Genomic DNA, 27,707 nt, shown 5'->3' on the forward strand with positions numbered 1-27,707 from the left:
CCTCACAGGCATTCCAGGGGCTGACTTCAAAGGTGCTGAACAGCAGCCTTGTTTGGAAGTGTTTAACCATTTGGTTTAGTGGGTTTATAAATGTTTGAGTTGCTAAAACTGAAGTCCTGTCACCTTCAGTGACGGTAGGTACAGCCCTGCCCCTTCCTGGCAGGGCAGAGCTGGGCTTCTTCTGTCATCTTTAATATTCAAACACTCCACTCTCCATTTACTTGCTCCAGAGTGCTTTTTATCCCTAAAAAAAGCAAATCTAGTCCCAAGAATATAGATAAGATTTCTCAGAGCCCACAGAATCTATTACAGAAATGCTGGATCTAATTTGTCTGTGGAACAAGAACCATTGTCACACTTCCACTCAAATTTGACTTCAGTCTTGAAGCCAGTTGAATTGAAGCTGTTCCCTCCTGAGGTTTGAAGTGGGTATTAATTCAAGCAAATGGATGTTGATATGGTTCAGATCTGTGTTTCTTTGCTCATTACAAACCCTGTGCAAACTTCTAAATTCCTCGCTCTTGCCTCGTGCTGAACCAGAATTTTTCCATTGATTCCATTGGGATAATTATCCAATAATCAGCATTGGAAGGGATAAACCTTTTAACAGGTGTTCAGGCTAATGCAGATTTTCAGGGGTTTTGTGAATAGCTGAAGTGATCCAGAAATAATCAGATCTGTTACTTAAGAGCAAGATCTTAATTTTAATTACAGACCTGCCAAGTCCTGATGATAAATAGTGAAAGTGAACACTTTTCATGTGTATTATGAGTTCTTCTCCAATGCCTTTTTTAAAATTTTTTATTACTGTAAGTGGAAGAAAGAGGGACATTGAGAGGCTGGAGGGGGCTGGAGCTCCAGGAGGGGCTGAGGGAGCTGGGAAGGGGCTCAGCCTGGAGAAAAGGAGGCTCAGGGGGAATTTCTGGCTCTGCACAGCTCCCTGCCAGGAGGGGACAGCCGGGGGGAACAGGGACAGGAGGAGAGGGAACGGCCTCAGGCTGGGCCAGGGGAGGTTTAGGCTGGATATTAGAAAAAAATCACTGAAAGAGTGTTCAGGTATTGGAATGGGCTGCCCAGGGAAGTGGTGGATTCACCATCCGAGGAAGTGCTCAAAAAACACATGAATGTGGCACTTGGGGATATGATTTAGTGGTGATCATGGCTGGATTTGGTATTTTGAGGTCCTTTCCAACCTTCATGACTCTGTGCTTCCATGAGTCTGAGTAGTTTTATTACACTCAGTCCATTACTTAAGTGAATATTGAGGGGGAGAAGGAGGGAGAAACAGAATTTGGTGGATTTGTGACCTGTCAGATAATTTCTTGTGGGTTGTCACAGAAGAGATAGGGGTGGTTGGCTTTTGGTGGCATCAGCTGAAGAATCAGGGTCACATTTGTACATCAGTGCTGGGGTGTTGAGCAGCAGTGTCTGTTCCAAGGTCTGCTTAGAAGCAGGGATTTGTTTTGATTTAGAGGTGGTTTGAATGATTGGTTTGTAAAATTCAGATTTGATGAGTCCAGTACCTCTATGGTAGATTTATGTTCCTGTTATTAACAGTGCTCACAATTCTTTAAGCAAATGGGTTTTAGTGGAAATTAGTCTGTAAAATCCAGCCCAGACTTATTTTGGTCCATCTGTTCTCCTGAATTCATAAGGAGCCTCGGAGCAGGTGCGTGATTGTCCCGTAGTGTTTAAGTACCACATGCCTCATTTCATTCCAGAGGGTCTCCCAGGACAAAACCATCTGATCTATTATCCATTATCCCATTTCCCTGTGAATTGCCTCTTCACCCTTTGTTCCTCCTCTAGGAGAAAAGGTGTATTTTGTAGCTGTTGAAACATGGAGGCACCTGGCTCTTACAGCTTATTTTGACTGTCGGAACCGCTTGAATTTTAACACAAACCAAACACTTCCAGCTGCATCCACGTCCCAGTCCAACAAAACAACTAAATATGTGTAAATTTAAGTGGTGAGCACTTCACTCGGTATGTGGGAAGTGGGGGTTGTTTGTGAGCACTTCTTAAACATCCTCATGGTAGAGCCTGAATCTTCCAAAGGAGAAGGTTGGAATTTTCTTCTTCTGGTAGAAGAGTCAGGTGTTTGGATATGTGAGTAAATGCAGGACTGGTGCCTGAGGCAGTGGTTTCACAAGACTGTCTTGTTACTACCAAGAGGAAGGTGTGTGCTCAGTCCTGCTCCTTCTGGGCTTGTCTCAGTGGATTTGGAATTCCACATCCCCACATTAGTTACTTTTGTCTCCGACTTGGATTTAGCCTGATGAACAATCATGTGGTGTCAGACTGAGTGTTAGCAATATGTTTTTATTCAAATTATTTAAAAACCTGAGTTTGCCCCTTTGGTGGGAATCGGCCTGAGCTCGCAGGGGCGTGTCCTTGCCATCAAACTTCTCCTGGAGCTTTGTTGCCAGTGGGATTGCACCATGTTAAAGACCTCGGTGTTAACCTCAAATAAGCTGCTGTTAATACTCAGTAATATGAACCTGGCAGGACAGGAGTTGAGTGGTTTTTACCCCCTGGAATCACTGTTCCAATTCCTGAGCTCACTCACACACGTTACCTGCTCCTGGAGGGCACTTTATGGCTAAAAAAATCCTTTTTAAAAGGAGAATTCAAAAGCCAGTATGGACAGACGCATTTCTCTGTGGGACTCTCAATTTATCATTGGCCATTGTTGCAAACATGGAAAAGCTTTCCTATCTGATCAATGGGAGAATATGTTTGTGTGGCTGGGAGCTCCAGGACATCACTTAACTCACTCATTGCTCCTGTGTATTGTTTGCTTTTCCTGTGTAATACATGACCTAAACTTCTTACCTAACCAGGTATAGAAATTCATATTTTGTTCTCTTGGATCCTGTATCATTGTTCCATGTGTCTGTGGTGCTTTGGGTAATGGCTGTGTTGATTTTTGTTTTATTTATTTTTTTTTAGTGTTTTTGGCTCCACTTCAAACTAAGTCAGCAAATACTTTGCTATTAAACCATGTATTTTCTGTGCTGTTTATTTTCCAAAGGAACAGATGATTGCTGTTTTGGTAAAACTCTGACCACATTAAGTTTGACTCCTATCAGTCCTGTTATTTTTATGAAAGACTTTGCTGTATTCAGTGCTAGCAAAGCTAACAGTTACCCAGCTTCCCAGATTTCCCATTTTCCATAGTGACTCCCACTGGCTGGGACAGAGCCACTTCAGGCAGCAGTGGCTGAAAGAGCAGCACCACCTGTGGGAAGTACCTGGGTTTATTTTCCTGTGTGCTTTTTAATGAATTGAGAGCTTAGGAGAGTTTTCTAGAGCTGCTTTTACTGTCCCAAGAAGATCTGAGCCTGTCAGGACCTCTCTGCTGCTGGGAAGAAAATCACAGAATTAACTAGGTTGGAAAAGACTTTTGAGATCACCAAGGCCAACCTATCACTGCACTCTGGGGGAAAAAAAAGGTTGGGTTTGGATGATGACAGGTGAAAATGGGAAAAATGTGATGATGGCCAAATTCTAGCAACAAATTCAGTTCCCTTGGCACGTTTGTCATCAATCCCTGGGTCAAAGCAATTGTTTCTCTTCCTGGTAACTCCTGGGGGTGGAGGACTGGAGGGCAGCATTTAGTGATCCTTCTGAATATTCTGTGTTGGGAAGGATCCACTTTTCAGTAGCTGATACCAGTTTTGATGCTGTCATCATTACAATAGAGAATGAGGCAGAAAAGAATTCACTCTGAGCCTCAGTCACTAAGCAGTGATCAATTTTCTTTGTTATTTTCAATTCTGGCTTTAACTTGAAATGCAGGAGACTGCAGGGTTTGCATCTGGAAAATCAAAAGTCCATCTGTGAGCCAGATGCTTTGCTGTGGAGGGAGCAGATCAAAGGATCCAGGATCACCAAGGCTGGGAGAGACCTTAAAGCTCATCTCATTCCACCCCCCTGCCCTGGGCAGGAACACCTTCCTCTAGACCAGCTTGCTCCAATCAAAGATGCAACAGTAGAGTGGAGTAAAAATAGTTTGAAGGATCTTTTCTGCACCCACTTGCAGGTTTTAGAGGCATTGAAGGAGCCTTCAGACCACTGTGATGTGGAAGGAATTCCTGAACAATGCAGTGAAACCATGGAGAGGTGCATCAGAGGGTTTTCCTTCACCCTGGCCCTCCAGGAAATGCTGTGCTGGGGGTAAAATCAGGCAAAATGTTTAACTCTGACCTTGCTGCTAGTTTTGATTTCTCTTTATGGACCGTTCCTGCTGATGTTCTCAAGTAATTTCTGTAGAAAAATCCAGTCTTTTATTCAAAGGTCTATTGCTGTTTTTACTTAGACCTTGAATGATTCATGTGTTTTTTTCCTGCATTTATAAAATGTCACTGCTGTGGTTTGTTATGATGTATGGCCTGAACATTCCTGGTTCCTCTGATGCCAACTTGTCTATCTTCACTGTGGCCTGTTACTGCCTCAGAAAACAAGTCTTGAACAGCTCTGAAGCTGCAGATGTTTATTCCTTAATGGCATCATGGCTTTCTCAGAGATGTTACAGCTCCTAAAAGGTCCAAAGCAATTTGCTCCCTGCTTCTCCAAACCTTTATCTCCCTGGAATGTCTTGTTCTTTATTCCAAATCCAGTTTCTCCTGGGTAGCTGTTTGTGCTGAGCCCAAAGCAGGGATTTCAGGAGTGTTCAGATATGGAGATCTCTCCTTCCTGAATTTACTTGATGCTGATTTTGGACAGGTCCTTCCTGTAAAGCTTTTCCCAGTGTTTCTCCCAACCCTCCCAGTACAGTATCTCTTGCAGTTCTGAGCTGATGGGTTATTGTTCTTCTCTTTGGCTTGGCCTCAAGTTTAAAAAATAAAAAAAAAAAAAGAATGAAGGATAAAAAAAAAAAAAGCTGTTTCTATTTTGGAATGAAAACTTTGATTTGCAAACCACTTCTCATTATTTCACTTTCCCTAAACAAATCCAAACCGTTGCAGTATCATGATGTTTAAGTCAGTGGAAAAAATTATTTCAAAATTTGGAATGGAAGCTTTAAGCAGTGGGATTCAGTGGTTCTAACACCATTCAGCTCCCTAACAAAGTGCTCCATTTGGAACTAATCAGAGCTTTGTGATTTTTCTAGGCCAATTTGGAACTGCTTTGATGTGCTACGGGATCAGATAGTATGAGCTCAGGCAGACAAGACATATGGGCTAAATTAATCCTTAGCAAGTCTAGGAAAATTAAATCTTTATGGAAAAAAAATGGAGGTTATGTATAAACAAAATGCAAATTATAAGCTGCACGCGATGCTTGTTGTAAGGAGAGTGGAGAGGAGGGAATACAAGATAAGAGGCAATAAATTGTAACAAACTGCTTGTTCAGAGATTTTCTGGAGCTGTGTGGCTGCTTTTACTCAGCTTCAATCATTCTGAGTGTTTATATTTCTGATTATTCTGAATATTTGGAACCTGGTTGGCCAGGATAACGCAGCCCCGCCGGAGCTCCTTTCCCAGCTTGCTCCTCTGCGCTGTCCCTTTGCCAGGAGGATGGTGCTCAGCCCTCTGGAACTTCCTCCCAGCAGCCCTGGGCTGGAGGGAGAGTTTAATGAGCTCCAGGAGAGAGGCTGTGTGAGATAAGCTCAGCTAAAGACTGACTTTGGCAAAGGAAATTTAAACTCTTCCCCACCCTCCCGCCGAGCTGAGAGTTTAGTGGTTGCTCTAAGGGAAAGCTTGGTGTTAAGTTTTGTTATTGGTGGGAAGCTGTGCTGAAGAAATAGTGTATAATTAGATAAATATAATACTTTTGCATTTATGACTGTTAAATAAACTTTATTTTCTTTGTCAAGAAGCAGTGCTGAAAAGGAAAGCAGCTACCTGTAACCCTCTTTTTTCCTGACATCCATCTGCCATTCTGGATTGATTTCTTTACACATAGAAGCTTTTTAATGGATGTCAAGTATACAGAGCCTTTCACTTGTTCTACTGCCTTAAAGTGTGTATAAATCTATAAATGTCAGTCTTAAAATGGAGCTTACAATAGGTAATTGTATGGAGTGGGGCTGTGCTATTTCTGACTTGCATTGTGTGTGCTGACTGACGGCAACATAGAATGGGAGGGTGTGCAAAGTATTGTTTTCAGCAGAAATTGTCCCAGCTCAGGGCACTGTGTCAAGTTAGCAGGGTCTTTTCCCTTACAGGGACCTGGAGCTGCTGGTTTTGAGTTACCCTGAGTGAAGGAGAACTAATTTTGTTATGGCAAGATGCACATTTTCTCCTGCGATTTGTGCCAGGCTAAAGTCCATGTGGAATTCTAATTACAGCTCTCCCTACCAGCAGTTCAGGTTGATTCCAGATGTAACAATTGTATTTCAAGTCACATAGTTACTCTGAGTAGTTACTGGGAGCGTTTTTATTGGTCTGAACTCCCTTTTTAAAACATCTTTTTCCTCTTCAAGGTTCTTAAACCCTTTTTTTGTTTTGATATTTCAACCTTCTGCTTGGGCATTGTTAGTATAGAGGTTTCCATTGAAATGTGATCAGGACAGGTTATTAAATGGCAAAGACAAGAAAATCAGGGTTTTGATAAGAATTTTTCATTGCAATCTGTTGAGGAAATGCTTGGGAATGCCTTGGGTCTCATCCCTGGAGAGGTCATGGAGCCCCATGGAGCCACCTCCTGCTCCCCTGGCATCGGGATGGGGAGAGAATGGGAAGAGTGAAACACAGAGAACTCCCAGCTTAAGATCAAGATCAGTTTAACAGGGAAAACAAAAGCCACACATGCAAGCAGAGCAAAGGAATCAATTCCCCATTTCCCATTGATGGGCAGGGTTTGGCCATCCCAGGGAAGCTCACAGGACGTGGTGACTGGGGAAGAATATTTGGGTCACTGAATGTCCCCTGCTTCCTTCTTCCCCCAGTTTTCCACACTGAGCATCATGCCACAGGCCTGGAATAGCCCTTGGATCAGCTGTGCTCAGCTGCCTGTGTCCCCTCCCAAATCCTGGTGTCCCCTCCCAAATCCTGGTGTCCCCTCCCAAATCCTGGTGTCCCCTCCCAAATCCTGGTGTTCCTGCAGCCTCTGTGCTGAGGTGAGGACCCAGAATGGCCTCATCTGTGTCAGCCCTGCTCAGCAGCTACCAAAACATCCCTGAGTTATCCACAGCTTCCAGCACAAATCCAAACCAGCCTCACACCAGCGACTATGAAGAAAATTAACTCTACCCCACCCAAAAGCAAGACAGTGACATAACATTAAAATGACGTTTTCCAAGAGCCCTTTTCCCCAGTTTTCTTGTGGAAAAGTTAAAATGTGGTGTGCAGAGGTTAAAGGTCTTGCAATCTCTCTCCAATTGACTGTTGGGTGACTATTGTTTAAAAAAGAATTATGCTGTAAGTAGCTTTTTAGATTAGCCAAGATAATCTCAGTTTGTGAATAGCTGCTGACTGAAACCACTTCCCTGAACTGTTACTTGGGGAATATCAGGAGTAACACCCTCAGTTTTAAGAGAAATCAGCTTCTCCTGAGTGCCTTCCCAGGGGATCCCTCACTCCAGAGAAGGTGTGATCTTTGTGTGTTCCCTGTGTTTATTTTAATGGGTTTTTGTACTTTTTGTTCCAGGTCACTCCAAGGTCGGAGACCCCCATCAGTAGCGTCAGTAACAGTTTGGAAAATGTGCTCCACACATCCACACATTCCATGGAGGAGTCAATACCCAAGAGGCCTTCGGGGAAACACTCCAAAGGTGTGTCCTTTTCCTCATGCCTGCTTCCAGTGGGGAACCAACTCAGACCCTTGGTGGTGCTTTATTTTCATTGGGATTGGAGGCTGGAATTGTGCTGGATTGGCTTGGCCAAAGGAAGTCACAGAAGGGTTTGTAGGCAGTGTGTCAGGGAGAAATGGCCAGCAACAGACGAGTATCCTGATTTTTCCATTGGGAAATAAGCAGGAAGGTGCTTTGAGATGCCTCCTTTTGAAATACCAGCTTTACTTTCAAGAAATATTCTTCAAGAGGGGGTCTCTTGGACATTCCCCCTCTCAGCAGGTTATTTCTTAGATAAAGCATATGGTGTTGAGTGTTTGTCAAAGGGAAAAGGCATTTAAACAGTTTGACTGCCACTTCCACCTTTCTCTTGCTTTTCCAAGTGGGAAACTGAGTGAAGAGAAGTGGAAGATAGCAGAGAGATCTTGCACCTTTCTCTGTTAGAAAATAAATCTGGGTTTTGTAATGATATATTGCATGCTGACCTAGCTAAAAACTGGGCTTAGCAAATCAGGGTTAATTATTCCATTTCCACACTCCAGGCTCTCATTGCAAATATAAAAATGTCCAGGCTAAAATGTGACTAACAGTGTTTTTATTTAATGCATTAAAAAAAATCGCTGGTAAATGAGGAAAGTCTTTAACTGGGAGCTGCTCTTTGTGCAGAACAGCTTTTGTGAGCCCTGTAGGGCAGAATTAATCAGGGGAAATATCTGCCCTCATATGTTGCCTTCAAATAGCATTAAGAATATTGTCTGGCACCATTTAAATTTTTGAATTTGGAATTTGTTCTGTTTTCTTCTCTGCCACTGGCTTCCTACAGAACTCTGCAAATACAGTTTGATACCGTGGAAATTCAAGAATTTCAAAGCACGTCTTCACTCGGAGGATCTGATACAGCTCAGGAAGGGTTAAATGTCCCAAGAAATGTTGCCTTGCCTCCACCACCTCCTTTTCAGTGACACACTCCACTGTAATCCCAGAAGGAGCAGTCATTTTTTACAGCACAGTAATGCTGGAAGTAGCCATTTCTCCAGCTGTAAAAACCATCAGGGTAGAAGAAAACGCAGCACTAAGCAGAAGCATGGCTGGGTTTGTGGCTTTCATCTGATTAAAAATAGGACAGGGTTCAACACTGTTTTCATTTGTACTCAGTGATTGCTATTCCAGTACCATATATGCTAAGATTAGTCACGGTACGCTGTGAAAATTAATTAGGTTTTGCTCTGATCTGTTTTTCTCTTATAGAATACCTGCCTCGTGTTCAGTTTAATTTACAGACTGCCTCAGTGGTGGTTGGGAAAAAGGGGTGTGGAACAAATACTGATATTCTGCTTTCTGCTTCACCAGCAGTGTTCAATTCTCCTTGATGTCTTGGGAGTCTGTTTCTTCAGCTTGGAGGGCAATTTAGGATTATTTGCCACCTAAATCCACTGTTCCTGACTTATATTCCTCATTTTCATGGCAAACACAGCTCTTAATTTAGCAAGACCCACCAACTTTTTAACCTGGAGCACATAAAATTGCCATGAAAGCATGGGATGCTTGATTTTCCTGTTGTTGTTTTTTAGTGAACCTGGTTTCAGACAGCTTGACAGGACAGGATTTCTCCCCAGAAGTAATGAGCTGCCCAAGGTCAGCATTCCACTCCTGGCAAAGCCCTGGAGCTGGAAGTGTCTCAGTTAAAAAGGCTGGAACTGAAACATGAGAAAGAAAAGAAAAATGAGAAAGGTGCAGTATTTGTTGTGCTTAGCTGGATTAGAGACAGTTTGTATTAACCCAGGGAATGTTTTAATCCCGATTTGGAGAAGTGACAGTAATTTAATTAATCTCCCCAGTTGAACAGTGACTGGGGTTGTAGTAGCTTGGACCTGAAAGCTCTCAGTGACTGTGTTTTCCTTAATCCTCCACTTTTGGCATCAAATATTTGAGTTTGTGCATGGGAAGGAGGCGGGAAGAGAGGAGCATTTTGCTGGATCCTCTCAGTGGCAGTGTGTGTCCTCTTGGAAGTGCTAGCTGGGAATGTTCGTACAGCTTCGTGCAGAGACTTGTCAGATACCTGGGAATAATTCCACCAGAATTGTGCTGCCTCAGGAAATGAATTTATAACAGGAGTGTCAGCCTTGAGAGGTGCACAAACCTTTGCTTTTACCTCAGAGGCCCAGCTTGCTGGGGCAGCACTGTCAGGCATTAAATCATAAATTATGGAATGATTTGGGTTGGAAAGGACCTTAAAGATTGTCTAATTCCGTGGGCAGGGACACCTTCCACTAGCCCAGGTGCTGGATCCATACTGCAATACCCAAGTGACCAGCAAACTCTTAGTTTTTCATCAAAATTCCTCTTTTTTTTTCCTGCTCTTTCTCCTAGCTAAACCTCTTTGTTTCTGTGTATATATCAGTGGTAAAATGGGTTAAACCAGGTGGCCATTGCTTCAAAATGAAAATTTGAAGCCCTGGGAAGTTCTGTACCTGCTGACATAAATATTGTGGAGATCTGTGCTCCATCTGGGCTTTTCTTTTATAAAATAAAGTTTAAAAATTTGCCCTGTGCAAGTTGAGAAAAAACCAAAGATGGGTTGTGACAGAAGGATGTGGAGCTGTTGTGAAATCCAGCAACTATAACGTGCTTTGCGAATTGTGCTTTTTATTCCTATTTTGACCAGTGATTTAGGGCTGTTCAAAGCCATTTCCACAGATGTGGAGTTGTTTTAACTGGAGGTAAGTTTGGGAAGTGGAGGCTTTCCCTGTTGTCAGGCTGTTGTTGTGCTGGAAGCTGCAGTCAGGCTTGTTCACAGGTATCAAGGCACTGACAGATCTCACTGGTCAAGCAGAACAGAGATAAACACAGAGATTCTTGGGTTACATATAATTAAAATTCCAAGAGGGATGTGTTGCATTCTGTCCCTCTTCCCACTGTTCCTTGAGTGTAGTCAGGTTTTAATAATGGTTTTAACACCATTTGAACAAAAAAAAAAATCAAATAAAGGTTGGGCATTTTTTGTCTGCTGAGCCTTTCCCAAAGTCACGAGTTAAAATTGCTTTTCACTATTTTGTTTTGCAAGCAATCCTCTACTGGTAGCAAAGGGAAATTCAGGAAATTCCATTTTTATTCCAAAGTTCAGGAGGAGCTATGTGACCCATGGGAAGCCCTGTGCACAGAGCTAATTTTTAACAAGCCCGTGGATGTAGAGTTGGGGTAATTCCCAAAAGAGAGTAGTTACTGGTTATCACAGCTGACTGAAAACATCAGCTTATTTTTATTTGTCAAAAAAAAAATAACAGGAATTTTCCATGCTCCAGAGATGTTGTTAATTGCTCTTTTACTGTAAGATTCCAAGGATTTGGCCATTAGGTGGATAGCAGTGGAGGCAAGCCCTGCTCTCTCCACATGTGACATATTTTAGCAATGTATTAAACATGCTCAGTGACCACAGCATATTTTCCAAAAGCACAGAGGAATGAAGTGCACTAGACCAGATGTTGAAGTGCAGAACAAAAGCATCTTTATAATAAAGAAAACATAAGTTACAAACATCCCAGGACAGAGAGTGTGCAGGCCTCATCCTGCCACTGCTCTCAGTGCTGAGTAAAATCCTGATTTGTCACAGCTCTGGGTGAAGTTTCCTGCACTGGAGGTTTAGAAATTGCTCATCCCTGCTCTGACCTTCTGCAGGTGGCACTTCCCATGTCCCTCCCCAGAGCAGCCTGGACAATGATTTCCTCAACTGAGCAAGTCTCATTTTCTGCAAAGTGACAGAAACTCTCCTATTTTTGTGTTTCCTGTATATTTATCTTGCCTTTCCGCTGTTGCCACACAAAACCCTCCAAATTGTCTCCACGCCAGCCTGATTTCAAATGAGGCAACTGTTGAAATCTGATCCTTTCAGAGTGAAGCTGAATCATAATTCTTGCAACACAGGATCTAAGGATAGGCACAAACTGCTTCTGGAGAGCGAGGAGTAAAGCTTTGAGATGGAAAATGGGGGCAGGAGGCTTTATTCTACAGTCTCCTCTCCATTTAGCTCTGCTGAGCACAGGACTTAATTGAAGGGATACTCTGAGTCCACACACAAGTTCCTGCAAAGCTTTGATGTGTCCCATCTTGGATAAATACATGGAATAGCACATGGCTGACTGGATTAAAGTCTATGGACTTGAAGGAAAACAACCTCTAAATGCATCTTGGAGAATATACTGATTTAGTTTTCAGTCAATATTAGGATGTAAATCTATCCCTGTTGGAGTATTCCCGGTGAGCCCAGGTGGGATGAGTTGGAGGTGGCTTGTGGTGGTTGTCACATGCAGCAAAAGTTGGTATCTGAATTATTTCATGACAATAGTTAGCAGAAATGTGTGATGTCAGCCTCCCAGAACTTCTCGCCACTATTTTTGCCGCTCTGTTTTCCTTGGCAAAACGTGTTTGTACGGTCTTGCACCTTTTTTTTCTCTCCCACTTCCTTGACTCATTCTTTTTCCATAAGAAACCAGGCTGCAGGAGCTCTCCCAGTTGAATGGCGATCGACAACCTTTTCCTCTTGAAATGTTTGACACCACTCTGCTGAAGGCAGGCAGAATACACAGGGAGAGGAAGGAAAAGCTCTGAAATCTGTTTTGTTCAGGAGCAGACTTGAGGCTGCCTTGTTCTGCATCAGTTGTGGACTGGATTATTCTATTTTTAAGTAACTGCATCATCTCCAACAATATTGGGTCAACTACTGGTAGGGTAGGGCTTAAAGAAATATTTAGGCTATGATAATCCTTCAGGAAAAATCTCCCTCTCCCAACTGTATATAATTTTTCAGCTGTTTGTGTATGTCCTTGTTCATTTTCCCTCTGAAGGGAGAGCTCTGCTTCTAAACTTGAGCAATGTAGGTTGAGATCACACACCAGGCACCGCGTTCCTGACCTTCTGTCTCTGCCACACGAGTTGTTTGAGGAGTATCAAGTATTTAGAGTGAATTCTGGAAGTCAAACCCAAGGATTAGCGTGCTCCAAAAAAACATGTTTTGATGTTGCATATTTTCCCCCGTGCTAGAAGATTATTGTATGTTAAGTAATTTTTTCATGATGCATAAATCACGTTGCTCAATCTGGAGCTGGGAGTTCAGTTCAGGCTGGAGGTTTGATTTTGCAATAAAGACAATACTCAAATTCAGGGTTTAAAAAAACATCAGAAACGCTGCATTTCACCTCAAGTTTTTATTGATAGTTCAAGTGTCCTCTGTTTACAGAAGCCCATTTTATATCCCAAAGCAGGGATGTTGTACAGCCAGGAGTGGAGCTCCTTGCTGCTGGGGCTGCATTTGGACTCTGGCAAATTGATGCTGTCAGCTGTTAATAAGTTAACTTTTATCCTCTCTCGAGGTTGGAATTAGTATTTCTTTGCCACCCTCATTGCCTCCTTTTCCCTGTAATGAATCTTGTCAGGAGACATCTGGGATTGCTGGGATAGGATAGAAAGGGAGAGGAGGGAGCACAGCCGCTGCTCTGGCTGCAGGGAAGGTGGCTCCTGGCTGCCTGCTCATGCAACAACTGTCACAACCTTTTGTGCAAATCTCAAAGTGCTCCTGGCTGAGCTTTGGGATCCATGGCCCCCATTCCTTCCCTTTGTGCTCCCCAGGGAGGACTCCTGGCTCACCCCTTGGCCAAGAGCTGCAGTGGAAAGCGATGCTCTGTGTGTTCACCAGTGGCTCCTCTTGAGTTCAGATCAGAGCATTCTTTAATCTCTCTCCTCTGAGCAGTTTGTGCCTACACCATCTGCCTTGATCCCATATTCCTCTAAAATAATGGATATCAAGCATTTAACCTGAGGGCCTTATCCTGAAGCTGCTGAGTGATTCTCTTAACTTTGGGCTTGTTTGGACTTCCTGCCTGTTTTTCCTCACTAAGGAGGTGGAATCACTCTGCTTGGGCAGCTGTTGGTCCCTACCTAATTAACTGCTGAGCCTGTTGATTAAATTCATTCAAATCTGACAAAGCTATTTAGAGATTTTATTTACAGTGGTGTGTGCATAGAAGAGACTCATTCATGCTTCCTCTAGGAGAAGTGAGAATGGCTGAGGTACAGCCTGGATCTGTGGGAAATAAGGCTTTGTTTTGCTCATTTTATGGCTTGGTAACCCATAAAATGCCAGAATTTGTGTTGGAGGAGACCTTAAAGCTCATCTCATTCTATCCCTGCCACTTCCCACTAGCCCAGGTCGCTCAGAGCCCCATCATTCATCTTGCTTTTATTTATCCTTGTGTTAAATAAAGACTTGTGTGCTGGGCAATGCAATTTCCTTATTAAACATTAGGAAATGAGCATTTTTCTGCTACAATAGGATTTGACAAAGAACACTTAATTTGGAGTAGTCCATTCAGTTTGGCTTCAGTGGGAGTTGGATGATACTTTCATTTATAATTAATTTAATCAAGCTACTCGGAAAAATTCAAATTCTAAGAATAAGATGCTGGTAAATCCAGCTGTGCCAAGGATTTTACCAGTCTGTAATACAATCCTCAGGTACATTCCTGGCCTTGGATAAGGACAGTGTAGTCATCAATATCTACTGTGAGATTATAAACTCATATTTAATATTATTTGCCTTTTTCTATGGCTCTCTCGGGAGGCCACACATGGGATGTGCATTCCTAGAAGGATTTTCCCATTTCCATGTCTTTGGAGTCCTAGAGGTACCTTCAGTGGTATAGGAGTTGTTAATGAAGGTGAAATTAATGGTCATTACCTCAACAGCTCTGGAAGCAGCAGCATGACCTTCTTCCCGTAATGGAAACAACAAAGCAACTTCAGCTTTTAATTAAAATCGCATTAAATGGTGAAAAACAGTTTTTCTCAGATCTTAATGGTAATGGCTTCATACAGCCCATCTTCTGAGGCAGAAAAAAGGTGTTGGGAGAGCTTTTCCTGTGGTGGAACTAATGCTTCAACCTGCATTTTTACTGAAAATCCTTAATTAAAGGCAGGAGATGAAATTTGAAATTTAAGAAATTACTAAAGGATAACAAATATGTAATTCAAGAGTGAAAATGGCTCAGTGGGACTGGACATTCTGTGCCTGCTGCCTGCAGATTGAGAGAGGGATGTGAGAAATGTTCAGAAATGCTCAGCTGTTCCTTGTGCCTTCAGAATGCAGCACCCTGCAACATCTGGGAATTTCTGAAATAGCCCATTTTGCTGCCATCCTAAACAGGGGCATGCAAGAATTTAGGAAAGAACTTAAAAGAAATGGCTTGCTGATCCTATCTAGGCCCACATAGCCCTTAAACAAAATTGGATAAAAATTGGAATTTTAAAGAAGAAAATAGAAGTGATTCACACGTGTTCCTAGAAATCCTGCACATCCCTGCCCACTTTACATACTGTCACCACTGTACTAATGACTAAATGGCAATTTTCTGGTGCATGTCATGCTCAGGAAGCTTTTACAGCTGGTTAGTTGTTAGCTGGTAAATGTTCCTTCCCTTAACAGTTTATTCCTAAATCCTCCCATTTTCCAAAGCACATTTTTCATTTCCATCTACCTTTCCATTTAGATGAATTCTTGCCTCCAAAAGCTGAGGGTAATAGGCTTAAAGTACAATAATTTTCTCAATAAGTAGCTGGAGTTTTTAGAGGTATCTTAATATACAAGTTAAAAATGGTGTCATCTCTCAAAGATTTTTGGGTCCAGACCTGGAAATTTCTGAGTATTTAAAATAAATCTGAGGTTTCTTGCTTGCCTTTGATGTCAGCATCAGAATTCTCACTGGGGGCTTTTCTCTACAGACATGGAGGCTGTGATTTTGAAAGGAATCAGACTGCAGCAGGGAAAAGATACCAAGTACTGCAGGACTGGAGAAATGGGTGATGTTGGGAATTGGAAATAATAAATAAATGAAATTGAGGCTGCAACGAAGCTGGAGAGGGACTCTTCATCAGGAGCTGGAGTGACAGGACAAGGGGGAACGGCTTCAAACCGAAGGAGAGATGGTTTGGAATGGATGTTAGGAAGGAATTGTTGGCTCTGAGGGTGGGCAGGCCCTGGTACAGGCACCCAGAGAAGCTGTGGCTGCCCCTGGATCCCTGGAAGTGCCCAAGGCCAGGCTGGACAGGGCTTGGAGCAGTGGGAGCTGTCCCTGCCCATGGCAGGGGTGGTGCTGGATGAGCTTTAAGGTCCTTTCCCACCCAAACCGTTCCATGATATGAAAGAACAAATTTGAGAAGAGTCCAAGCAGTGGGATTCTGTCTGTTAATTCAGATTTTTTTTAGGGTTGTTTAAAGGAAGTTGTGTTCTTGTGTTTAGTGACAACTTAATGCAGTTTTGATAAATGGCATATGTTAGAAAATGCCAGAGCAGAGCCATCATGATCCTGGGACCTGGATGAAGAGATTGGAAAGCTGTTGGGGAAGGGAAGCATCTGGAGCCGCTCTTGGATTGATTTTAGGAAGTAAATTGAGATTAAAATCTTATTTGTGGATTGCAGACAGTGAAAACTGGGAGAAGTTTGAGGGGTGATACTGCCCCAAACCCATATGAACGTGGTCCCTTGTACTTCCCTACAGCATTCCATGGAATTGTGGCTCTCATCCATATGGTTGATCTGTTCCTTTGTGCCACACAAGTAGAGGAGACAAATAGTCAACTTTGGCATTGTTTAGGGGCTTTGAATTTTCATTTCTAATTTCATTTTCTCTTGTTCTTTTAAGCTGGGGAGTCATAGCTGTAATTATGCAAGACAATGCTTTTGATTAAAGTAAATTTTCTTTGTTGGGTGCGCAGAAATGCTAAGCTAAAAGGTTAATGTTTTATTTGCTTTCTGGCTTGTTCTTTTATCTCTCTCTGGAAAAAAGAAGGAGAGGATTTGCTGTGCTGCACGACTTCCCTGCCTGGAGTGGATGCATTTCATCAGTGGAGGGTGTGGGTGCTATTTTTAACCATCACTCAGAGGGGCAGCCCTGCTAAAATTACATCACTAATATCCCCAGCTGAAAGGAAATGGCAGAAAACACAACAGGGCCCTTGGAGTTTCTCCCTATTGGGCTTTCCACTCCTAGGGGTGAATTATTCCAGGTGTATCATTCCAGAAGAGTTGTTTACAGTCAGCCCCTTGCTAACAGACCCGAGGAAAAGTGCAATAAGTGAATTTGTCTGCAAAACCAGCTAGTATGAAATAGATCTTAGTGGCTTGGAGAGCTCCTAGTTTGTATTCCTTCCTCTTCCTGGTATTCAAGAGTTCAGGGATTTGCTGGCTATCCAACTATTGCAAAAGAAGGTAGGGACCTAGACACCTTTAATTTAATTTAATTTAATTTAATTAAACATTTATTTTTTGCTAGAAGTGGGGTTTGTTTCATCCTGTAGGCTCTGCTAAAGGATCTGCTGGGGAGTCTGGAGATTCAGAGATTGGAGATTTTTAGTGGATGGGTCTGGTGTTTCTTCCATTCTTTTTAGCTCAGTTTCTTGGCATTCTCATTGCCCTGGCAAATATTCATAAAATCTACTTTGGGCTTTTCCCTCCTGTATTTGCTTCATAGATGTGTTACAGTTGTCCAATAGTTGTGTCGAGTCTCCAAATCAGTTTATCTGCTGAATTAGAACTTTCCTTCTGTTTCTTTGACTCACTAGTCAAATCTTGTCTGGGATCCAGAAAAAAGGAGAAATGAGTTGTACAGAAGCAGAAAAGGGAGCACAAGAGTATTAAATCCTGAGAACAGAGACACGAAAATTGCCACAAAAGGGGAACCTCACACAAGTGGCTGTGCAGGGATATTTGTTCCTCACTGAACTGAGCATTGAATGCGTTTGTGGCTCTTGGCAAGACTGTCTGTACTCAAGGATTTTTCTATTCCACATGAGTCCCTTAGTCTGGTGTTTTTACATAGCATGCTAAGAGAATTTTTTGTTGTTGTTAACAAGGCTATAATTCCTTAGAAAATAAAAATTGAAGCTGCTATAAAATGACTTTGTCCTTGCTGCTCCTGCTTGTTATTGCAGCCTTAGTCATGAGTTTCCAGTGCTGAGCCTGATCTCAAAAATGCAGCAAACAGCACGTGCTTATTTACAGGAGCATTAAACCCTGCTGGCCTGGAGCAGCCCTTCCAAACCAGGCAAGCTGCTCACTTCATCTGCCTTGGAGACTGAAATGCTGCATTTTCTCTGCAGTTGGAATCTCTTAGCTCCTTTGGGTAGGGGCAGGAATCCTTGGAGCCATCTGATCCTGGGGCTGTGGTGTTTTAGCACCAGATGCCCTTCGAGCCAGGGCACGTTGGCTGAGCAGCTGCAGCCTCCTCCCCTCCCTCTGGGCTGCAGCCATGCCGATATATGGTTACAAACTGCACCCTCAGGCTGCAAAACAAACCCCCCTGTGCTGGGAGAAATGTATATTTATATATGGAGCACTCAGCTCCTGCCTTGGGGACTGCACAGTTTAAATCGTGCTGGGCAAATCCTCATCAGACCCAGCTGGGATTGGGTTTGTGCAGTGAGGGTGTTTTAATAGAGCAGCAGTGGATTATGATTAGCTAAGTGGTTTTAAAATCTTTATTCAGTCATTGAGTAAAATCATGGGTGATGAAGGAAAAATTAATGAGTAATAACAGCTTTAGCTCAGTTCCCATTTTCCTCACCTCCAGCAAAGGTGGTTTGTTGTTAATTCAAGCTGCACCCGAGGGTGCTTTGGTGCGTTATTTATTTCACTGGGTGATGCTGTGAGGCTCAGTTTGTCCATTGGGAATTAGGACACTGCTCCAAACTTGAAAGCAAACCCCAGCTCAGGTCCCCAGCTGTGGTGACCACCTGAATGTGTCACTTTTTCCTTGTTCTGGTTTCCTTTCTGAGGTTTAAATCCCCTCTCTGAGCTCAGGCTAAGCGGCTGCTCCATGCAGACCTCAAACTTCAAAGCCTTCAGCTGAACTGGGTTGGTTCCTCAGTGATATTTGGGATTTAGGGATGTCTGGATTTCTGGGCTTTGCTGCACTTTAGCAAAAAAAGCCTTAAGTTTTCCATGGAAAACATGGAAAATTACACTTTCAATGTGTAATTTTGTAGATGAATACAACTTTCAGATCAGAATTAATCATGAGGCTCACCTTGGGTTTGAAGGGGCTCAGGGAATATTATGTGCCAGAAAAAATCCTTTCTGGGGAAAAGCAGATTTCTCTATGATGAGCAAAGCTCCTCTTAAGAATGAGAAACAAAGCCAACATTTTGTTTAAAAGTGCTCTAAGAATAGTAAATAAAATAAGCACTCCATCAGATAAAACCAGACTAAATATACAACTACATCATGCTTACCCAGAAAGTAAAATTATTTATATCTAAAGTTGAACGTTTCTCTTGATTTCAGAGATGTTTTTGTTAGATAAATTCAACACAGGCAGCCTGCTTATTTAAATTGCCTGTACAAGGCTGAATGTTAATGGTTACTTGAAGCTGCCCTTCACCCCAGAGTTTGGAGGGTTTGGTCACTTTTGCAGGAATTCTTTTCCATGTTTCTGAGTTAGGAAGGAGAAGGAAAATGAGTCACTGAAGAAATGAGGTCTAGAGCTGCATTCAAAACTTACACTTCTCACTTGCATGCAAATAGTTGATTAGCTGCAGTTCCAAGGGGAATTAGGCAGTAAATACAGTGTGAAAATGAAATTCCTGGAGTCCTTTTAAAATGCAGCCCACAAGGCACAAAATCTGAGCTGGGGTTGAACATCACCATGACTATTATCTGAATTTGTTGCAGGATACCTTTAAACCTTCAGTGCTGCACATATTTACCTAAAATCGTGCTTGAAAATGCCGTGGTACCAAACCCCATCCTTCAGGATTCCTTTTTCCCTGTGTTCTGCCTGACATCCCAAAGAGCTGCAAATATGCTTGGTTAGAGCTGTTGGAATTAAGGAATATATTGCTGGCTTGTCCCTGATGTCAAACTCTTGAAGCCTTACCACAACTTTTTCCACCCAGAGCACCATTCCACATTTCAGCAGCAGATCCTGGTGGATGTTCCCAGGCCCAGCACCTGCTCAGTGCCTTGTGTTGGTGAATTTAGGAGCTGTTTCACAAATCCAACCAATCCAGCAGCCTTTTCTGGGTACTTTATTCTACAGAAGCTTTTTCTGGCATCAAAAAATAAAAAAAAAGCAACTCATCAGGCAGTTGTGTGCTCAGTGGCCATGGCAGGAGGGAGCAGGGATGCAAAGTGGCCTCGAGGATTTGGGAAGAAAACCTTTCAAAACAGTGTTTGAAGCCATGTCTCAATATTTTTCAGAGCAGCTGAGTGTTTCTTCAGGATTTTACATTTTCCTGTTCAGATGGGAGTTTTCTCCAGCCTCCAGCACAAGCACTTTGGGGTTTAGGGAAGCTTTTGAATCCAGGGAAGTTGCACAAACCATCTTTAGGTTGACTGACTTTTGTGGTTGGCTGAAGTGCTGACAGGATCATTCAGGATTACTCCAAAAATGTGTGAATTCAGTTAAAAGCTGAGATATGCAGGCTTTATTTTTTTTTTTTTTTAATATCTATTTTGGAGAAACATAAGAAGGTCTCTTTGTTGGCAGCTAAAATCAGCCAAAGTGAGGAAATAGCAGGGACATGAAAACTCCTCCTTTGATTGGGGTGAGTGACACAATCCCAGTATGTTATTGCTTCCTCTGGGCTGCCAAAACTCAGCTCCTGGCCTTGGTTTTTTAAAAAGCTGTGTAATTATTTCCTGTGGAATATTGCACTTCATAGGCTCCAGCCTTGCTCATCAATTAAAGCAGGATTGATTTGAACTCATGGTGGAGGGATGTGTTGGTTTGGATCTTAAATATTCTGTATGTTGGAAGAGCCCTCCTTTTTCACACAGGAAAATGCCAGATCTGAGAGTCTTTCCTCTGCTGACAGAAATTTTTCATTATGTCCATGAAACTTTAATTTCCAGGGTTTTCCCATTGAGGAGCAGCCAGCCAGAAGACTTTCTTGCTAACTAGTAAAACTGTTCTGTTTGCTTACAAGTTTTTTCCAAGCTGTGCCTTCCTTTTCCATGGAAAAATTGTTGTCAGCTCATCCACTTCTAGTTTTCAGGGATACCAGCAGAAAAGTGGATGGTGGATGCTGTTATGAGGCTGAGCAGGATCCAAATGAGTCCAACTCGAATTGTATCTTCCCTTCTCTGTAGAACTTCAATAATTTTAAATTTAAGTATTTAGTTCTTTATTTTTCAAACTAAACATTCAATTTAAGTATTTCTTAGCAAACAGAAGCTTTATATTTGTAGAAAGTATTTGGGATCACTTCAGTGTGGTGAACACTTCTCATGGTGTTTTCTCCATCTGTAACCAATGCAGGATGTGAAAACAGGTATCTTTATAAATGACCATTCTAGAGATATCTGAGATGTCACTTCTCACTAATATAATAACAAAAGGTCATTTTCACGTGACAACTCAATGCAATGAACTGCAGAGAGAATTTCTTCCTCTCTTCCTACATTTGGCTTTTCTAGAAGTAGCAAAACTAGATGATACTCAAAAAGAAACATTTGTTTCTTTGCCTGTTATCCCTCCCTTTTAAGGGAATATTTGAAACACTTTTGGGTGTTGTTGAGTGGGAGCAATTTCCCCTCCGGTATCTCCATAGACAAGCTCGTGGTTCATCAATTAAGCTAATTATGCCTTTTAATTGTTTGCTGCAGTTACATTTGAGGGTGTATTTGATGGTTTTTGCCTCCCCATCAGCAGTTTCTGTACCTGCAGCCCTCCCACAGCAGAGAGCACCTCCTGTTCTCCTAACTTGGACTCTGGCCCATCAGCTGATGCAGATTAGATATCTCTGGGGAGGAATGGTTTGTGCAGGAGTTAATGTGTCATGGAACACACCAAGGTGTGTTTTTGCTGCTTGTGGAATAGAGCAGAGTTCAAGTTGAATGGTTTCAGTGCCACCCTCTCCAGATTTTGAGGTTTCCAGAGGCTGCTGGGTTCAAGGAAGTTTGAAGTGAGGCTTTGGGATGCTTTTCCAGGGAAATCTTCCTCTGAAATCAACTCAGGGACAGCTCAGCAGTGCCAGCTCTTTCTTGGCTTTAGTGACAGAGCTATTAGAAGCTAATATTACTCTGTGGTTTGTTAAAGGAGTTTCAGTAAATAAACACAAATCTGATCTGATCAGAGCTCCTGGGACAGTCCCCATCCCTGAAGTGTCCAGGGAATAACTGGATGTGGCACTCTGGGCTGCTGACAACGTGGGGATCCATCACACGTTGGATTTGGTGACCTTGGAGCTTTTTTCCAACCAAAATGATCCTGGGATAGCACCAACACCAAGTTCTTGGCACCCTAAAGATGCTGATCATATTTAGATCTCAGTTCTCATCCTACAGACTCAAAGCCTAATATTTGATTCTGCAGGTTTTCCTCGGGCCTCCATTATTTCATTAAAAGGGTAATTTAAGTTTTGAGAACTGGGAGACAGGGAAATCAAATGTAGTAATGAGGAAACTTAGTCCTTGTGTGTTTGTGCAGAAGAGGATCAGTGTGTGTGCTGGGAACAAGAGGGTATCCTGAATTTTTTTCATTCCCTGTAATAGCCTAATTATATATATATATATATACATAAAAAGCTTTAAAAATATTTAAAATGTGAAAGCAGGAAGTTTTCTGCAAAACAAAGAACCCACTCTCTTAAGCTGATACTTACAAACAGTCAAAAAACCCAAACAAAACCCCACAAACCTCTTTAGTTTCTGGTGGTTTGTTGCCATGAATGTGCTTTGCATGTAGCAAATAATTCTTTTCTCTGTTTTCCTTCCCTCCCGCCTGTAGATATGGGAATATAAATCCTGGTGGGTTTGTGGGGAGCCTCTGTGGGATTTTGTTCCAAGATTTTGGCATCTAATGGGCAGCAGGAATTGGGTAATGCTGCTTTGGAAGTATTTCTTGAACACAAAGAGGAGATGCCATGTGAAAGTGGTGCTGCTGCATTTCTTCCCAATTCTGTGTAAACTGGGATGTGGAAAGGATTTTATGAGTTCCCTTTTGTTCCACTTTTTCAGCACAAACTCAATTGCTTGTCATGGTGCTTGATGCCTCTTTCCATGAATGAAAATTTAATAAATCTTCTAGTCCAGAGGCATTGTTTATGATTATAGAAAGGATTTTACTTAAGGGTTTTTTCCAGCTTAAAAATAACGTGCAGCCTTTCTGCTGTTTTTGGTCAAGTACCACAAACCAAGATGTTCAACCCAGTTTCAGAAGACTCAGATTTTGCCACCTGGAGAGTGGCATTTCCATGCTGCATCCCACACAAACTGATCCTGCATCCAGGGATTTAATCAGAGGAAATCCACTAGGTATGGAGTGGTGAAATACTGGATTTTATGGAAAAGGACTGAGCCACAATCAACACTCCTGATATATCTTGAATTACTTTACTTTTTTAGGAGGAGCACAAAATTCTCAGTTTGGAATGAGGCACTGATGTATCTAATCCTTTTATTAGGATGGATCCAGAGGTTGTAAAGATAAATGGGATATTGAGGTGGCTTCCCACATCCAGTGCAGGTTTTACCCTGACCTTCACCAGCCAGGAATGGCAAATCCTGAAGAACTGGAGTTGGCCTTTTGCTTTGTGTAGCTGCTGACATTTTGGGAAGAGGAGGAGGTCCAAGCTCCTGCATTTTTGGAGGGGGAGGCCATAAATCCAGAGGATTTAACACCTGGTCATGAGCAGAGGGAGGGAATTGTGTGTCCCTTCACTGAAGCACTGTACTGAGCAGATGAGAAATGCTCCAATATCGGCCAAAAGGGTGAAAATCCCTGGCTGGAATAGGAAAACAGACCTGAATAAAATGTCTTCAAGCTCCCTGGATGTGTTTTCCCTGGATGTTGGGGCAGGGGGTGGGAGGCAGTGTTGGAAAAGGAGATGAGATGACGTCGCTCCTGTGCTGGCTGTGATTCCTGGCTGTGCCTCAGTGCTGGAGTATTCCACACTCAGGCTTCCATGCTGGATCCAATGAAATGTACTTCAAAACTACATGGAAAATGCTTCTCTTGTGTTTAAAGAAAGCAGTTAATAATAATAAATTAAAAAAACCCTTAAGGGATGGTGCAAGAAGATACTGGGAGCACCAAGGGTGCCAAGGCCTTGCTGGAGCTTCTCCTACAGCCCTGAGCTTCTCCATCCTCCCTTTATTTTCCTCTCCCCCTTTCCTGGGCACCTCATTCAACTGTTCCATTTACCTGCTGGAATTTCCCAGATATTTATGAATAAATCTCCACAACAAAAAGCCTTGTGTGCCCCTTTGCCAGTGCAAATATACTCTGGGAATCTCCTGAATTAGAAACTTTAACTTTTTGTATCCCCTGGGTCGGGAAGTTGGAGTTTTGTTGAATTCAGCATCCTGAAAAGACATCAGTATCGTGTGTCCTTAATTCTGTACAAAGGTTTTTCTGCTCCTGGACTTGAAATAATATTAGGATACTGAGTAGAGTCAGCTCTTTGAGCTTTTGAGAGTAAAAGCAGTAAATAAAATCCCTTTTTTCCCCCCCTACTTTGTACTTGGTGGATGACACCTTTTCTTCTGGAGCTCTGTCTCACTGATTGAATAAAGTTAAGCTTCAGGGGAGGTTTAGGAAGGTTGTTTTAATAAAACCAGCCAGAAATTAAACAACACACAGAGTAGGTGAGAGGCCACAGAACACAAACATACAAGTTGATAAATTAAACAAGATTTCTTTAGGCAGGTGGTATTTTTCATGGTGTTCCAGCTAGCTGGGAGAAAATTCCTGGAGCTCTTTGTATAATATTGGGAATTACCCAATTGGTTGTCCCTAAAGTCTGTCCTGCTGGACACTGAACTGCATTTCCTGCTCTAGAACAGACCTAATCTTACTAGATCAGTGCAAAAAGCTTTATCTAAAGGTCCATTTATCTAATTGCTATCTTTTTCCATGGATGAATTCACTGCAGTGGATTTTACTCACTGGGCAGAGGTTGAGCAGGAAAAGGTGGTGGCACTGTCAGCACCACGAAATCCAGGGGTGATTTAAGGTTTCTTATTAACCCCACAGAGTAAAACAGGAATAGCTTGATTTTATATCTGTGGATAATCCAATTCTGCTGGAATTGCTGGTGTTGAAAAATGAATGAGTGGAAGAGAAGGGATTTGAATCCTTTAGAAATGCCAAACGATAAGAACAGTTGCAGAAAAGTGATACTGGGTTTGCTATAAACAACAAATGTTGCGTAATGCTGGCTGTGTTTTTCAAAACCAGATGTTGCAGCAGTTGACACCAGGATTTCTGCAAGTTATTTGCTCATCCTTCAGCTGCTTCACCACATTCCCTCTCTCAATACCCATTTTACACATTCCTTCTCATTATAATCCTGTAGTACTCACAATTCCAATCAATATTCAGTGTATTTTAGCTGTAATCACAACTCAGAGGGCCCTGAATGCTCTTAAATAAATGTACTGAGGTAGATTTTTTTTTTTTTTAATTAACCTTTTGCATGTTCAGATCTTCATGTTCAAACCTTCATTCCTCTAAATATTGTCTGGATGGCTCAGCAAGGTCTGGTGAGCAGATTTACCCCTGTGGTGCTCAGCATGGGGCACAAAATCATTTCAGAAGCGTGAGAGAAGACCAGTGAAATCTTTTGAAAGGAACAAACCTCTCCAAAAAGCAGAATGTACAGGAGAAAGCAGTAAGAAATTAATTGACATTATTCATAAGCCCAGGGATTGATGCAATTGTAATTGGGAATTACATGGAGGAGGAACAGTTGTGAACAGGATCAGAACAGGAATGTTCATTTTCTCCTTGTAAAGACAGGCACAAAACATCTGTAGAGCTGAATTTGGAGGCTCTCAAAATTTTCACTGCAAATAAGACTCGAAGAAGAGATTTTTAAGCAGCTGTGACCCAGGTGGCAGCATTTGTAAAGGAGCAGGACCTGTTCTGCTCCCCTGAGACCTGCAGAGCTGCATCCAGGATTCCCAGTGTGAGTCCAGAGGAGGCCATGGAGCTGCTCCAAGGGCTGGGAGAGCTCCCCTGGAGAAGAGAAGGATCCAGGGAGAGCTCAGAGCTCCCTCCAGGGCCTAAAGGGGCTCCAGGAGAGCTGGAGAGGGACTGGGGACAAGGGATGGAGGGACAGGACACAGGGAATGGCTCCCACTGCCAGAGAGTGGATTTAGATGGGATACTGGGCAGGAATAGTTCCCTGGGAGGGTGGGCAGGCCCTGGCACAGGTGCCCAGAGCAGCTCTGGCTGCCCCTGGATCCCTGGAAATGCCCAAGGCCAGGTTGGACAGGGTTTGGAGCACCCTGGGACAGTAGAAAGTGTCAGGGTTCAAACTGGATGGGTTTTAAGGTCCTTTCCAACCCAAACCATTCTGAGATTCTCTGAGGACACAATAAAACATTTAAAAGGCCACAATGAAACCTTTAGCCACAACTGTTGGGAAACAGAGGGAAATCAAGCTCCAGATGGGCTTTGGGTGGAGCCTCACTGGGGACAGGGACAAGGGAGGTGACACAAGCCAGGTCCCTGTTGCAATGGTGCTGCTGTGACTTCTCTGCTGTGTTTTGTTGGGCACTTAGGAGGAAGTTCCATGTGATAAACATCGGTTTGAGTCTTACCAATAACAAAAAGTTCATAATAAATAGTCCTGAAAACAGATAAACAGCTTGTAAATGGTGATTCTTTGTAAATAAAGTGACAGAATCCCTTGTTAGGACTCCTCAGTGAAAACACACCATGCATAGCACGTGTCCCTGCAGGTACCTGTCACTCACAGGTAAAATTTTAGTGATCTAGGTTGGGATAATTCTGCTTTTGTAGTTTTAAGCCAGTGTAAATTGGCTCTTTGTAAGAAAAAATCCATGTGTGTATCCCTGTGAGTGCAGTCAAAAGGCAGGAGGAATTTATAAGAGAATAGAAAGTTGATGAAATAAAGGATTTTCATGGTGAATTCCTGATCTGGGTGTCTTGGGAAGAGGGAGTCTCCAAGAATTCAGCACATCAAATATCTGATGTGTAAGATGGTGTCTTTAAAGGCAGTGACCTGTACGGGCATTCCATCCTTTCCACACTCAAATCCTGTTTTTACTTACACCTTATTCCAGTGGAGGCTGAAATTTTCTGTGAAACTGCAGGAAGGGAGGAGTCAGGATGTCAACAGAGCCATGAAATCACACTGAACTTGTAAAACCAGGCCCTGAAAACATGGAGACTTCTTCCTCATCCCAGTTTCCCTGGGAGGGATGGTGTTTATTCCTTGATGTTATTAAGATAATTCCATGTGTGTGTAGTGTGTTATTACAGCGATGAGCGGGGTGATAAGAACTTTGTTTGGACTGAATTAAAACTGCTTGGAATGAAACTTTCCCAAGGCTGGAAATGCAAATAGGATGAAGTGATGGTACCAACATTCCTGAGGGAGGAAGTTGGAACTGGGCACCTGGAACACCTCCAGAGGTCATGGGATGCTCTCAAAGCAAGGCCTGCAATTCCCAGAAGTCATCACTTCTGCCTGTATTTAGGAATATCCTCCTCATTCTTCTTCTCTCTTTGTTTTCCCATAGTGAGTGTTGAAAAAGTGGAATTAAAGGGGCTGGCACACAAGAAGAATGAAAGAAATGTTGACTATTCCTTTGAGGTAAGTTTGGGAGGATAATGCTTAAAGAGGAGTTAAGGAAATTTTCAAACTTTATTGTTGGATCCCAAAAATCCTTTGTGAAAGCGGAGCTTTTTTGGGACTGATAGTTTTTAATCAATTGTTTGAAAGTTATAAATGGCTGTGGGTGATGTAGAGGTTGGTAGGCAGGGTTTGGCAAAAAAAGAAAAAAAAATCATTTTAATGCAGGAAGTTTTGGCAGCATTCATTTGGGGGGAAATACGATGCCACACTTCCAGCATGGTTATCCATATCTATATCCAGTGTCCATTCTTCTGCTGGAATGCAGAAGCCAGAGAGAATTTAAGTCTTAATCTGGACAAAGAACAATGTGGGCTC

At 42.5% G+C, this 27,707-nt stretch overlaps 1 protein-coding gene across 1 annotated transcript in view; it reads left to right on the plus strand.

Annotated features, from left to right (window-relative positions):
- Positions 1-27,707, plus strand: part of ZCCHC14 (zinc finger CCHC-type containing 14) — a 49,599-nt gene that overhangs the window by 6,447 nt on the left and 15,445 nt on the right. Inside the window, exons 2-3 of the mRNA XM_015640013.3 lie at positions 7,597-7,720; positions 27,277-27,350. Of these exons, the coding sequence (XP_015495499.1) occupies positions 7,597-7,720; positions 27,277-27,350 (198 nt within the window). The remainder of the gene's footprint in view (positions 1-7,596; positions 7,721-27,276; positions 27,351-27,707) is intronic.

This window comes from Parus major, chromosome 11, assembly GCF_001522545.3.
Source record: "Parus major isolate Abel chromosome 11, Parus_major1.1, whole genome shotgun sequence".
Taxonomy (NCBI): Eukaryota; Metazoa; Chordata; class Aves; order Passeriformes; family Paridae; genus Parus; species Parus major.